Source organism: Lutjanus erythropterus, chromosome 15 (genome assembly GCF_056507025.1).
Source record: "Lutjanus erythropterus isolate fLutEry1 chromosome 15, fLutEry1.hap2, whole genome shotgun sequence".
NCBI lineage: Eukaryota > Metazoa > Chordata > Actinopteri > Lutjaniformes > Lutjanidae > Lutjanus > Lutjanus erythropterus.
The window spans coordinates 28,605,545-28,620,564 of NC_139331.1; the positions used below are offsets into that span (position 1 = coordinate 28,605,545).

The 15,020-nt window shown below is 40.9% G+C and overlaps 1 protein-coding gene across 11 annotated transcripts in view; it reads right to left on the reverse strand.

Moving 5' to 3' along the window:
• The window catches only part of nhsl1b (NHS-like 1b), a 162,025-nt gene that overhangs the window by 29,090 nt on the left and 117,915 nt on the right, over positions 1 to 15,020 (reverse strand). For 8 of the 11 annotated variants that reach the window (XM_084737979.1, XM_084737978.1, XM_084737983.1 and 5 more), the window contains exon 2: positions 1,770 to 1,922. In XM_084737979.1, coding sequence (XP_084594105.1) covers positions 1,770 to 1,922 — 153 coding nt within the window. Of the gene's footprint in view, positions 1 to 1,769; positions 1,923 to 2,708; positions 2,831 to 7,362; positions 7,593 to 15,020 lie in introns of those variants that run through there. The other 3 variants (XM_084737986.1, XM_084737984.1, XM_084737985.1) reach the window with 3 other exon arrangements.

The following is a 15,020-nucleotide window of genomic DNA, read 5'->3' on the forward strand; positions in this document are numbered from 1 at the left end:
AAGGCCACCCCAGCATGTAAACAACCAACCTTTACTGTAACACATCCACCCATGTATGCACACACACACACACACACACACACACACACACACACACACACACACACACACACACACACACACACACACTTCTAGGCTGTTTCTCACACCTGCCTTCAAACTCTTATCTGAAAAATGGGTGGAAAACACAACGTTCCCAGCAACTCTCAGCAGAATTTACTGGCATTCCCGCTTCCCACTCTGGGAATGTTGTGAGATTATTAAACAGTCAACACTTTGTTGTGACTCGACTCGCCGTGTTTGTCTGTTTGGCAACAAGGCTGCGTCTGTTTGTCTCTTAATTGTACGGGACAAACAGGAAGAAGGGGATTTCACACTGCTGTGTTGTTGGCTAAACTTTAGGCTGAACACAAATTACAGGTTTGGACATTTTTACAGTGTTGAGGACAAACACAGCTGATCTTTACCTCGATGACAAATGTGATGACGTCCAGAGACACTCCCTCTAGTCAGGTTAGTCAGTGTGTGTATTCTGATTCATCTGGCTGATATCGATATAAATGATTTATTGGAGGTAGTCACAGGTAGAAACTTTTCTATCTGAACAACGATTCCACTGAGCTGAAACAATAAGCTGATTAATCACTGCGTGCAACAGGACTGATAATTGATTAATGGTCAGTATCACTTCTCAAGAAAAAAAATCTCAAGAATTCTTGCTTGTTCCAGTTTCTCAAATGTTAAGATTTTTCTTTTTTATGATTGTGAATTTAATCTCTTTGGGTTTTGAACAGTTGGTCAGACTAAACAAGACATTTGGACAAGTACAACTGCATTCTAATGAATAGTAGTGGACATTTTTCACATTTTATTCACTGAACAACTAATTAATTCATCTACTGGGAAAATAATGAGCAGACTAAAGCTACTTAAAGCTACTACAAGGAACTTTAATATTGTGTTGATTTTGGAGCCCCCTGTGGACAGGAACGGTAGTGTTTCCACTGTAATAATCACAGAATATACTGTCAAAAATAAAATAACCTAAATAAAAATCTCCTCCTCCTTCTTTTTAACTGGCTATGGTACTTCTCACTGTAACTTTGACAATGAAAATATAGACACAGACATTAAGAATAACCATGTAGAAATAGCCGCTCTAACAGAGGCATCAGTAATAAAATGAAACCGTTTCTTAAAGCAAAAAATGATTTTCTTGCTCCAGCCTTTTATCTGTTCTCTCTGACTGTAATTGAACCTCTTTGACATTTGAACTAGTGAAAAATGCACTCTGAGTAATTGTAATGGACACCCTTTTATATTCTGACATTTTTCAGACCAAACAATTAATCAGTCTCAGTATATTTATCTAAATAATGGTTAATTAGGATAAATCATTAGTTTGCTGCCCTGTTTCAAGTTTTTGCGTTGATTTTGGAAGATGTAGTAATTTATCCAATGCCAAATAATAGACTAACACTTGTTTCAACAGGGAGACGAACGTCAACACCTCCTTTAAATTCTTTTAACATGTAACCAACTGTTACTTAACAGTTGTAACAGTTAACTGTTGGTTGGGAGGTTTGTTTGTCTGTTTGTCAGCAGAATTATGGAAAAACTACTGGAGTGAGTTTTCATGAAACTTGGTGCAAAGGTGTAGCATGACTGAAACTCTACAAACTCATCTCTTTCTCTGACCCTGATCTCGTCAGCCACCACATTGGATCCTGTCAGAGTCTCTGAAGTGGTTAAATTCAAGTGGTCCTTACCTCTCAGGGCGGTCTTGAGGTTGACTTTGGCCTGACGGTGGAGGTCCTCTACGCAAGGCGGCCTGCTGCCTGGTAGGAAGACGTTCTCCTGCTGGTGCCACGGAGCTGTGTAATGAACCGTCCACTTGCTCTCCTCGTCCAGGTTAGACACCGCTGCAGAGACAAACAGAACCAAATTTAGTTTATCTTGAGATATATTTCAAATTTTACTGACTCTAGTAGCTGATCTCCTGATGGGTCCTTTACTACATCCTCTTCTCAAGAACAGTATTGTGTTTCAAACTGAAAAAAAGCGAAATATAGTCCAGACAAAGCTGATATATAACAGTTTTTTTCTAGACAATAAATTGTGCTAGAACATGCTTGTGCATGCAGCACTGCCTCCTGAAGGGATCTGTTTATATTTGGTGGAGAAAAGGAAGTGGAAGGTGGTGATTTGCATCAAGGTGTCAGACTCCACACCAACAACACGACACGTATCTGAGACATCACACAGCGGGCCACACAAGTCAGAGGGGGAGGAGGGATGAAGAGTAAAGTTGGAGGGAAACACTAACCAGATTACTCCCAGCTCAGACATACAAACAAACTACTGAAAACTTACAAAAGTAAACTTGCAGGCAACTTAACTTGTCCTGAGAGAAACCTCTTATGAGAAAAATGAGGAAATACAACAAGACTGAACCAACTAGCACTGTTTAAACAACTTATTAAACAAATAAACAAATTTTAGTTTCTTTGTCTTTACAGGAGAGGAAACAACCCCTTTCCTGTGTTCCTTGTGTTTTTCCATCATCAAAGACATTAATTGGACATCATGATGCTTTCCCTTGTTTCGTTGAAGCTTCTTCCCATGCTGCATTTCAAAACCACCAACAAAACAACTGAGGTGTAAATAACAATATCAACAGACAAACATCTCCCAAAAGTTCGCCTTACCAAGTGAGCGTATCCAAGCCAAAGTTGGTGATCGTGGGTGCAGGACCACCTCCATTTATCCACATGTTACTAAACCCTGCTATCTGTTTGTCCCTGTCCTGACCATCCCAACATGTCCATCTGACTCGGACTGTGAGGGAGACGTCTGTAGGAATCAGGAGGAAGGGGACGGGTCAAGAAAGGGGGTGGGAGTGTCTGGACTGTTTTTGTTTGGAGTGTTTTTTTCACAGGTGCTAATGAGCCATCGTAGGATGCATAGTGAGTGTGTGTGTGTGTGAGTGTGTGTGTGTGTCGGGGGTGGACAGAAGGCTTGCAAGGTAGAGGTAAAGGGTGGGGTCCAATGGCTGCAAATAGGTCGCTGGAGAAAGTGTGAGACAACATCTAACTGCTTTGATATACAGATAACCTCTTTTAAAAGCCGCTCTGTGAACAGTCAAACTTCACTAATATGCACCTTTACATCACACACACACACACACTCTGTTACCAAACACTTTGTCTTTCTTTATTTCTTGTCCCAATTTTGCTGCTACCTCCAGAAGGACACATGTAGGTCTTGAATTACTAAAAACGCACATATGATATCAAAGCTGAGAGTCTCATTAAGCATCCATAAAAATCTGATTGAAAATGAGCCTGCTCACTTTTTTTTAAGACCATTTCTCAGGACTGTGTAGGCTCGGCAGCTCATGTTTTGATTGGCATCTCCCTCAGGAGAACTGACACAGAAGCTAAGCAATATAGTGTGTTTTAATTCTGATTTTGTCATGATGGGTTTACAATATTAAATGTGTAACTTTCACAATAAACGTGCAAGCATAATCACACCCAACTCAAAACTAGAATCAAGAAAGTGTAAACATAAGTGATAACATTTTGCATTTGGATTAAAACTAAATACTTTTTACTGCTTTAATGCTTACTATTGTGTACACATGAGCCTAAATTACACAGTAAGAAGGCTCTTGTGGATTTGGATTTTCAGTGGCTTTAAGCTATAACAAGCATGTGAGTGACAACAACTAGAACAATGCATGCTGCAGAAATACAAGCAACAGGAGAACATGTTCTGTGACTGCAGTCTCACCTGAACTAACGTCTTGTCATGATATCTATATGGCAGTGCAAGCAATTTAAACAAACACCAGGAAGTATTTGTAAATGTTGGAAGTAAACATAAGAAGAAGTCACACAGTTACACAATCCCTGAAGGGGGTCAACACAAACACCAATGGTTTGTTACATCAAGGTGTGTGATGGGTGTAAATAGTCAGGTGATGTGTGTGTATACGTCAACGGTGTGTGACTGTGGTTGTCTGCTCGTGCTGTTACACATGCTGTCTGCACTGGTCAGAGCAATCAATCAATACATCACGTGGCAAAAACTCCTCTGACCGCAAGTCTGGACTGGACAGTTGCACGAGACTGAAAAACCCACATGTTTATCACAAAACTCACCCGCACGCAGCTTAGTGGAAATTTCTATGAGATATAATGTACCTATGAACAAGGCAGCAACACTCCAGCTGCTGGCTAAATAAGGGTTTTACATACTCCATTTCTTCTACTTTTCTTTACTCTCCCACACACACTCAGCACAGGTAACCCTCCCCCACCCTCCTTTCTGACCATGGGGTTTGAATAGACCTCGGTCAGGCTATAGGAGACCAAGGACATGGGGACTATGGACACAAAGCCTGTATTGTCCCTCTGCATCAGTCTCCACATCAGGCCTTTCAGTACCCACAATACCCTGTAGCCCCTCATCACACACACACACACACACAGTCTCACACACATCGGACTGTGGCGCGAAAGTCTTTCAGAAGTCCACTAATCCCTCTGTCCATTGACATCCCAGCTCTCCCTGCACACATTAACAAACACAGACTGAGAGCAAACAGGCTACTGAAAACTCTGAAAGACACAAGCAGGCTGCAAGGTGCATCAGAGCTACAGGCTGCAAACAGTAATCCCTGGAAAATGCACCTGTATGCACACGAGGTCGTCAAAAGTGTAGACATATTGATACTTTATCTGTTAGTTATAGCATCAAAAGCACCGAATCTATTAAAAAAATGATCCAAGTGTTCATTCAAGACCTCATTTCAATTCAGTCTTTAGTGTCCTGCCTGAAATTTGGCTTGCAGCAGCAAAACCAGACAGTATTCAGTGACTTTTTCTGTACCAGCACTGTGTTCAGATTGTTAATAATAAAAAACTACTAGGGTGCACTCAGGAGAAGCAACCCACTGGTAATCACCAACATTTTGACTAGTAACTATAATTTAATTACATATTTTTGGTCAGTGATGGCAATGGGTTACAATTACATCAGTTTTATCATTTTATTACATGTACCTAGTTACTCTCCAGCACTTTTACTGTGTGTTTTTTTGTCATAATTAGCATATGAAAACTTGAGTTATGGCCAAAGACGTGTTTTGTGAGGTTACCATGACCGCTGACAACCAGGTCCAAGTGGTTTGAGTTAATTTTGAAGAAACGCCCTCCAAGTGTTCCCGAGATATTGAGTTCACAAGAGTGAGACAGACATTAGGTCACAATGACCCTGACCTTTGACTTTAACCACTGAAATCGAATCAGTTCATCTTTGAGTCCAACTGGACATTTGTACCAACGTCTGAAGAAATTCCTTGAAGCTGGTCATCGTGTTCACAAAAATAGGACGGTGTGCAACCATAAAAAATGTTTCTTCAAGAATTCTGAATCAATTTTTCAACATAAAGTCATGAATGTGCAAAAATAAAATTAGGCTGATTGGTCCAGTAATTTGTAAGACTGGCTGCGGACAAGCTGCAGGTCTGTTGATCAAGCATGCAGGCTTCAACTGGTGGAGATAAAAAATAACCTGCACCTTTTTTTTTTTTTACTTTTGCTGTGGTATTGAAAGAGGTATCACATATTTTTTATACTAGTATTGTAATAAAGTTTTAAATTAGGGTATCCTAACAATTCTAGCACACACACACAAGTTAGCAGCTGTTATAATCAATAACAGTGATCAAACTGTATTGACAACATCACTGTTAATCCTCAGCTGGGTCCCTGATCACCCACCAGCCAATACAGCATCGACTTTGATGTGTAATACAACTTTCTGTGTTTTGTCGGGTCGACACAGGTCTGATCAACTTTTGTATTGTTTCACACACGTGGTATTGAGAAAGTACTGAATTTTCAACACTTCCGACAACCTTACACTCCTGACATGAATGAAAAAGCTAAGTGGAACAGAGCCCTGCTCAGCGTGAAGCCGTCTTCTGGACTGCGAGCAGCTCAGCTCAGGAGCAAAGTGCAGGCATGTGCAAGATGTCAAGTTAAGATGTGAGAAATACAGAAACGCTGAGCTAATGATTTACAATATCACCCCTGCAGCCTTGACTGCTAAACACAAACACACACTCACACGCTATAAATACACCTGAGATTAGAGCCCACTACAAGTAGCTTGCCCTGCATGAACCAGGTCTTTGTTAAACATCCTCACATGCTTAACACACAGCCTCCGATAAAATAATACCCTTGCTGGATCATTAACTAATCCTCCTAACTATAATCTACTGTACATGCCTGGCACACAGACCTAGTGAGGTTTCCTTTGATATCAAATCATCTGAAACGTTCAGAACCAAATAAACATTTAAAAAAAACTTCAAAATTGTTCCAAGAAGATGGAAAAAAGTCCAACTACTTCTAATAGAGAAGCTGTTACTTTAAGTGCTTCCAGCTGCCACCTTTACAAACACTGTTGGGTCATTTGAGCCAGCAGTTATCGCGTCTGTGAAGTCTTGCCCCGGTGGTTACCTGGTTACAGGGTGCAACAGAGGGTTGTCTCTGGGCTCAGCGGAGGCAGCGATGGAAGAATTATACCCAGAGGACACCAGCAGTTTAGGGCTACAACAAACTACGGATTATTTTCCTCACTGATTAATCTGTCAATCATTTTCTCAATTAATTGATGAGTTTGTTGGTCCGTAAAATTGCGGGGAAAAAAGGGTTAATCACTGTTCACCAAAAAAGAAACAATTTGAAGACGTCTTTGTGGTCTTTGGGAAATTATGATGAGCAATTGTCACGTTTTTTAATCAATTAATCAATGAAAATAACCAGTAGATTAAGTCTGCAGCTAATAATTATTTTCATTGTCAATTATTTTCTCAATTAACTGATTAGTTGTTTGATCCATAAATGCCAGAAAATCCTGTCTCATGTCCTCAAATGTCTTCAACTCAAAATATATAAAACTTATTGTCAAAGAGGACTAAAGAAGCCAGAAAATATCTGCATTTGAGAAGCTGAAACCAGAGAATTGACTTTTTTTGCATGAAGAATTATTCAGAATGATTGATTATCAAAATAGTTGAAAAATAAATTTCATAGTTGACAACTAATCAATTAATTGTTGCAGCTATATGTAGTTGTAATAAAATGGTATACAAATCATTAAAGTTGGCGTTTGTCCACTTTTGACTAATATTTAAAATGGTTGTTTAAATCAGCTGAAATGTAAATAAAATGATGCAAAACAGTGAAAATTCTGATATTCTGCTAATTTTTCTAGTTTTTCATGGCCAAACTACTCACACGATGGATTTATGATCATTATAGAACAGCAGTAAACATATCTTACCCTTCCTTTTGAAGTATTTAATCACAGATTTTAACGAGGTCCCGATAAACACCATTATTCCGGTTGAGTGTCTCCCTCTTAAAAAAAAAAAAAAAAAAAGTGTCCTTGTAAGGCACAAAAAAATCCCACAAATCCCGGTGATAGGAGGGAGAGAAGACGGGGTGAAGGAGTGCTGGCGTTGGCTCTCCTCCACTCACATTCTCACTACACGGCGGCTTGGAGTGTGTGTGAGCGTCTACTACGCCGACAATGAGCCACTACCCCTATCTCCCTCTCTAAACACACACACACACACACACACGGTCCACCACTCCCCCCCATCGCCACTCCTCCCTCAGGCGGTCCAGTCCTCGGAGACACACACACACACACACACACACACACAAACACACACACACAGCAGGAGGGGTGTAGGACCGGCCCCTCTGTTCCTCTGTGCTTTGGTTACCAAGGAGTTCTGGCTGCCTCTCCCTTTATTTCTCATCATCAGTCGTTCTGTCTTTCTCTCTTTCTTCTGTCCTCAGTGGGATTCAGAATATAGCTGAGAGTTTAACACGCCTTATTAGAACGAACAGGCACGCTCATGCTATTTTACTGTGAAGGACGATTCTCAGTTCATTCCATCGCTCTCTCCTTTTCCTTATTTTATACTCTGTTCTGCTTCAGCCTGTTCTGCGGTTGCCTGTTTTCACCGCTACGAAAGACTCATCTGGGGAATATTTGTGCATCTAATTAAACTATCAGCCACCTCTACAGGAGAAGCTTGTAAAAAAAAACATGTTGAGCTTTGTACAAGGTGCTCTCAGGAGGATGCAGCTTCCACCTGCATCATGCAAAGTGTGGTGCAAACAGGAAACATCATTAGAAACAACAGACTAGAATTACCATCTTGTGCTTGTATGCTTCTGCCAACCAGACAAGTTGCAGTTTAGGTCCACATCTGTCCAGACTCATATGACATGTGTATTAAATTTAGTCACAATTAGCATGTGAGTTCTTGATTTATGTCCAAAAATGTCTTGTTTTGTGGGGTCACAGTGACCTTCTAATTCAGTTTAATTTAGTTCATCCTTGAGTCCAAGTGGGTGTTTGTATCAAATTTGAACAAAGTCCGTCCATGCGTTCCTAAGATATTGCATTCACTAGGCTGGGAAGGACGTGAGGTCGCATTTGACACCCAAAATCTAACCATTCATCACTGAGTCCAAGGGGATATTTGTGCCAGATTTAAAGGTGTTCTTGAGATGCCGCGTTCACAATAATAGGATGGACAAGAGGTCGCAGTGAGTCCAACTGGATGGTTGCACCAAATTTGAAGAAAGTCTGTCCACGTGATCCTGAGATAGTCTGAAAGGGATGTCAGGTCATAGTGACCTTTGACCTCCAAATTCTAATCACTTTATCCTTGAGTCTGAGTGGATGTTTGCACCAAATTTAGAGAAATTCTGTCCACATGTTCCTAAGATATTGCATTCACTAGGCTGGGAAGGACGTGAGATCACATTTGACCTCCAAAATCTAATTATTTATTATTGAGTCCAAGTTGACATTGCTGCCAAATTCAGACAGACATGGTGTCACAGTAATCTTGAACTTGGACCTTTGATCACAAACATCTAATCAGATCATTCTTGAGTTCAAGTGGAACATTTGTGCCAAATTTTAAGAAATTCTGTCAAAGCGTTCTTGAGATGTCGTGTTCACAAGAATGGGACGGACAGGCGGACACCCCAAAAAAGAAATGCCTCAGGCCACAGCTGTGGCACAAAAACACTAAAGCACTGACATTTACTGCGTTTGATGTAATTTTGTACTATTTTATGTATCATGTATTACAATTATTGAAAAGGACTAGACAGTCTGCTCTTTTTTCAGCTACCTAAAAGTGTCCAAAACCAGAAAAATAATTATGGTTGTGCTCATTTCTCTACATAAATGTCATTTTTTTCTTCTCTCTGGATGTTTTCCATCAACCCCTCTTCCTCTGTCTGCCTGCTGTGTGCACATGGCTACTAAATCTGTGCCACATGAATATAGATCACATACAATCCTCCCATTGTCCAATCCGCTCGCAATCTATCACACACACACATACACACTCTGGCTCTCACCCATTCAAGCCCATGCAAACGTGCCTACACCTACGCACACACACACACACACACACACACACATCCAGACGGGCAGGATTGCCCCTCCTTCTGTGAGCGTATTTCTTTTCAGCGCAAATGGCTGAAGCGGCGAGGGAGGGGGTGTGTGTGGCGGGGAGTGGGGCTGCAACAAGAGCTGAATAGGGACTGCAAATGATCCTTGAATTTGTGGGTAAAAAGGTTTCCCCTCTCATCCCTCCCCCCTCCTCCCCCCCCGAGACCTTGGTCATACGAACCTTTCAGCGTGACTCTGAAGTGTGCTGCATGGATTTATCGGTGTGTAAATGTGTTTTCTAACATCAGTCTACTGTATGCTGTTAAGTGTCTATTCACTGTACTTGTGGTTCCTCTTGTCCTTGAGTTATGGAGCTCCAAACGTGAGTAATACGTATCCGTAAATGTCGTATTCTTCCTGACAGAGTTCAACCTGTTTTTCACCTTTTCATTCAATTCTGGCTGTAATGGTTTCATAACTTATCATCAGTTTTCACACAGACGTAGCTCATAAGCTACACTGTAGAGTTACACCAGACTAAATAGAGACCCCTCTCCACTGCATGGTATGGCTCAACTTAGCTTGACTCTAGTCAGTCCTTTTTTCAGTTTAGGGTTAGGGATACTTTATTTTTTGGTATCACCTCAGTCAGAGGTTCCAAGCGAGCTGTACCAATTCTAAAAGTTTACCACTTATTTTCTCAGAGTAGATTAGTGAAGGCTCTGTTCCATTAAGAAATACATGCGCTGATCTAGACATCAGATTGATCCTTCGATGAGGGTTATGAGCTCAACCCCACGGCAGGCATCACCTGGCCACGGTATTGCAGTAAAATGTAATGTTATCGTCAGCTCCAGCGCGGTGTAGTGAGCGTGTGGTTGAAAAAGCAAGAACGCTGAGCAGATCAAAAGGTGAGCAGTGACGCTGCCCAGCTGGCAGTAAATGTACAGTTTGTCTGTGAATAAATGCTGCAGCTTCTTAAGACCAAAGTTAAACTCCCGTGTGGTGTTTCTCTCTCTTTCTTCTCTGGAATCATCTTCCTGTCCGAATTAGAGAGGATAGCCAGGTTGACTCATTCAAAAATAAACGCAAAACACATCTACTTGCCTCAGCCTCAACACCATTCAGCCTGCCCTGAATCCTGTATCTGCAGTTATTAAGACTATATTCACTTTTTATGTGTGCATGTTTTCATGTATGTACTATACATCACAAATTTTCATTTCTGTATTTTTTTTAATCTATTCCCAAGTATGAATATGAGTTTTATGTGCATATTGTGTACTGTTGTATATTACCTCAATCTTTATATAATTTGAAATAATTTATTATAATGCTTTACATACAGTTCATCTCACTGTTTTACATTTTTGCAAATGACTTTGACGTGACTTGGACAGGACGAAGGCTTTCAGAAATTGTGAGAGGTACTGCTTTTTACTATTTTTTGACATTTTATAGACCACACTGTTAATGAAAATTAATTATGGACAGAATAACCAAAACTAAAAATAATAAAATAAATAATTGCAGCCCCACTTCAAACCCAGTTAGAAGCAACATAAACCCCTTCAGATTGACAGTAAACTCAGGATTATCTCGGGTCATCATGACAGTCTGAAAGTCTCTCTCCGTGTTCTGTCAGTAGCTTGTGTTTGGCTTGTATCTCGCACTGTTTGGCACGCGTACAGTATTAGGATCATTAATGCAGACGCGAGCCAAAGCAGCATCGCTCATTAAAGAGCCTATTGTTCTCAGGACAGTGTCAACGCGCACACACAGGTGCACATACACACACACACACACACACGCCCAGTGTGTGACAGACAGGTCAACAACTCTATCCGCTGAAGGAGGGCTTCTAATCTAGGCCACCTCTAGGATTAGGGCTATCTATCCATTCAGCCATACGCCCATACATCCTTCCGCTCATTCCCAGTGAAGAATGGACCCCCCCCCACCACCCTTATACCCCAGCCCAAACAATATCAATCTTTCATCTGTTCATACTCTGAGCAGCATATGAGGGAAGCGTGAAGGACTCAGTGGCTGAAGCTTGGACCTCAGACGAAGAGCTTATTTACTGTAGCTCGACAAACATCAGGGATTATTATGAACATGATTACCAAGCAGTCTTACACATATTAGCCCCCGGATATGCAATTAATAAATCTTGTTTACCAAAGCTGAGGAAATGTTTGCTTTTTTTCTTCCTCACAACCTTTTCATGATCCTTAAAATCACATATTAGCAAACATCCTAGGACAGTAAATAATGATTATTATTGTCACTGGTTAATCTAAAAAAAACTATGAAAACGCCTGTCAGAAGTTTCCATATTTCCACGCTGACATCTTTAAATGGCTTGTTTTTTTCTAATTAACAGCCCAGAGTTAAAGGGATAGTTCAGATTATTTGAAGTGAGGTTGTATGAGGAACTTATCTGTAGTCAATGTATGACTTACAATAGATGTTGACACTCCCTCAGACTGTAGAAGCAGACAAGAATACCAGGACAGAAGTTAAGAAATGTACTGCTATGGGCAGGGTCAGTATTACACTGATTATAGTCACCTCAAAAAAGACCCACCGATAAAAAGAAACAAAACAATATACAATAATTTCACCACATAACCATGCCATCAGACAGCCTTTATGATGGGAAACCACCTTTATATGAGCCAAATATTGCTCTTTCTCTTGCTCCACCAAACTCCATTTGCAAAATCAGTAATTTTACCCCGCAGAACACGGGAGTTGCTGGTCTACTGCTGCCTCAACCAATTGGTTTGTTTGTGTTCTTGTGTGACTTTGATGAATCAGAACTATCATTTTAAACCACCAAAGTCACACAATAATGCAAACAAACTAACAGATCGAGGCATCAGTACACCACCAACTCCTGTGTTTTGCAAGATAAAATTACCGATTTTGCCAATGGAGTTTGGTTGAGCGAGAAAGAGTGCGCTCTGGGTCATATACTAGCTGTTTCTTTTTAGAAAAAGGAAAAGCGCTGAAAATATTCTTAGTACAGTGTACACTTAAACTGATATTGAAATTTTTAGTTGGCTAAAATGCATTTTGCTGCTGACCCTGTCCACAGCAGTACATTGCTTAGCTTCCTGTATATTAGCTGTGTGCAACTTATATCCTTACTTCTTCACTGAGATAATTACAACTGCCTTAAATTGTGAGGTTTTCTAAGAATTGAATCACGTTAATTAGTGATAAAACTGACGAGACTGTCAAGCACTCAAACGAAAATCTCAGAGTAACACATGTTCATTAGTATTAGGGCCTGTGGCAAGACAGTGATGATCTGTTCTCGTTAGCACAACCAGCAGCGTGTACACATGAAAAGGTGGTCACCTCTGAGAAAAAAAGGAGAAACTGAGGGGAGCGATGTGAATAATTAACATGTCCTGGTTCTCCAGACGTTATTAAGACTCAGGGGTGAATGTGGCAGAGGGATAATAAAGGAGAGAGATTGATGAAGGGCTCCTTCTCCTCCTCCTGTCGTTGTTCCTGCTTCCTTTATCTTCCCCGTTCTGTTTTCACACCCCATTTGGATCTCCACACCAACCTGGCAGAGACAACTAGAACTCTGAGAAATAACGGTTCCACGTGGGTTGTTCCTGAAGGGCTGAGGTTCTACCCAGAACCATTTGCTTCTGAAGAAACCTTTTCTGAAGAAAGGGTTCGTCAAGAGTTCTTTGTAAGACTAAAGGTTCAACTAAGAACCTTTTTCATCCAAAGAACCCTTTTTTGAAAGAAAGGGTTCAATAGGGGTTCCTTGTAAGACTTAGGGTTCCCTTAAGAACCCCTCCATTCAAAGAACTGTTCTACAGTGGGTTCTACATGAAACCCTTGGAATACAAAAGGGTTCTTGGAGGAACCCTTTGGGTGGGTTCTTGTTGAAACCATTGGAATGTAAGACTAAGGGTTCCATTATGAACCCCTTTTCATCCAAAGAAGTGTTCTACAGTGGGTTCTATATAAAACTCATGGAATATAAAAGGGTTCACTATAGAACCCTTAGGTGAGTTTACATGAAACCCTTGGAATATAAATGGTTCTTGGTAGAACACCCTGGGTAGCTTCCCCAGAGAGGGTCGTGGGTGGAACTATTACCCCATAGAAGAGTTCTCTGTAGAACCTATCATGGGGAGTTCTGAGTGGAACTTTTCACAGACAGTTCTAGGTATAACCCTTTATGTTGGGTTCTAGGTAGAAGCCTCTAAAAGGGTTCCAAGTGGAACCTTTTTAAAGGGCTCAACCAGGAAGCAAAAAGGGTTGTCCTATAGGGGTTCTATTAAGCACTTTTATTTCTAAGAGTGTCTGCAGACAGTCTCACACTTTCATACCCTGTTTTTTTGTTTTTTTGTTGTTTTTTTTATCCCAGACTGAAGTCTGATTCCCAGCAGCCCCTCGCTCTATCATTTGATCAATCCCCTAAACACACACACATACACACACACACCTCCCTCTCTGGTTCAATATCATAGTCTATCAAACATCCGTTCAAATTCCCAAAGAGCCTGAATCTGACATCTACACACACACACACACACACACACACACCTCCCCCTTCATCTGACAGGTCTCAGCTTTAATTTCTCTAATTGGACTTAAGAAGGGAGAGCTAAGCTGACCCCCTAAAACCCCTCAACTCTACCTGATCCGCTAACGTCAAATCTCCTTCTCTCTCTCTCCATCCCCAATTTTCTTTTCTCTTTCTCTCCTCTCTTTCCTTTAAGACATGAACACTTTCATGACTTCTAATGTAATCTAGCCTGTATTGATTTTACTCTCCCCTCTTCCCCCTCCTCTCTCTTTCCTTTCCTGCGTTCTCTTGTTCAGGCTCTGACCTTGCACACCTTCCCGTTAATAGGTAGAGAACCTGCAAGGCGGAGATAAGCAGGAAAATGTGCGTTGAGGAAAACGGGGACTTTTTTTTTTTCACACACCCTTGCAAACGTTGCATCTGCGGATGTTGTTACTAGAACTAAGCACGTTAAAGGTTAGAAACAGGTGCAGGGTTTGTCACTGGTTTGAACCCATGAACTTAACTAAGAGAACAAAAAACACTCATCTCAGCTCTTCACTTTTTGCTCTGATATTTGTATCAATTATTAAAATCTATTAGAAACTAAATTGTTTGGACTTTGATGGCTCAAACAGGAAATGTACCAGCGACCCTGAAAAAATGAATAAATAAATAAACTACATCATATTTCTCTTTCATCCCTCCTTGTCTCTCTTTTTCTATGAATGAAAATCTATAATTTATAGCATGCAGAGCAACATAAGTCACTCTCTCTGATCCCCTCCCCCTTTCTTTCATCCCTACATCTCTGTGAATGAAAGCGCAACACCGGGGGTCGATGGGAACCCGATCGCTTTGCTCCTCTCTGAGATGTGGAATAAGGCATGAATAATCTATCAGGAGAGAGGGGAGGAAGCAGTGTGGCATGTTGATCATACAGCATATTTAAACGGAAGATTTTCTTTAC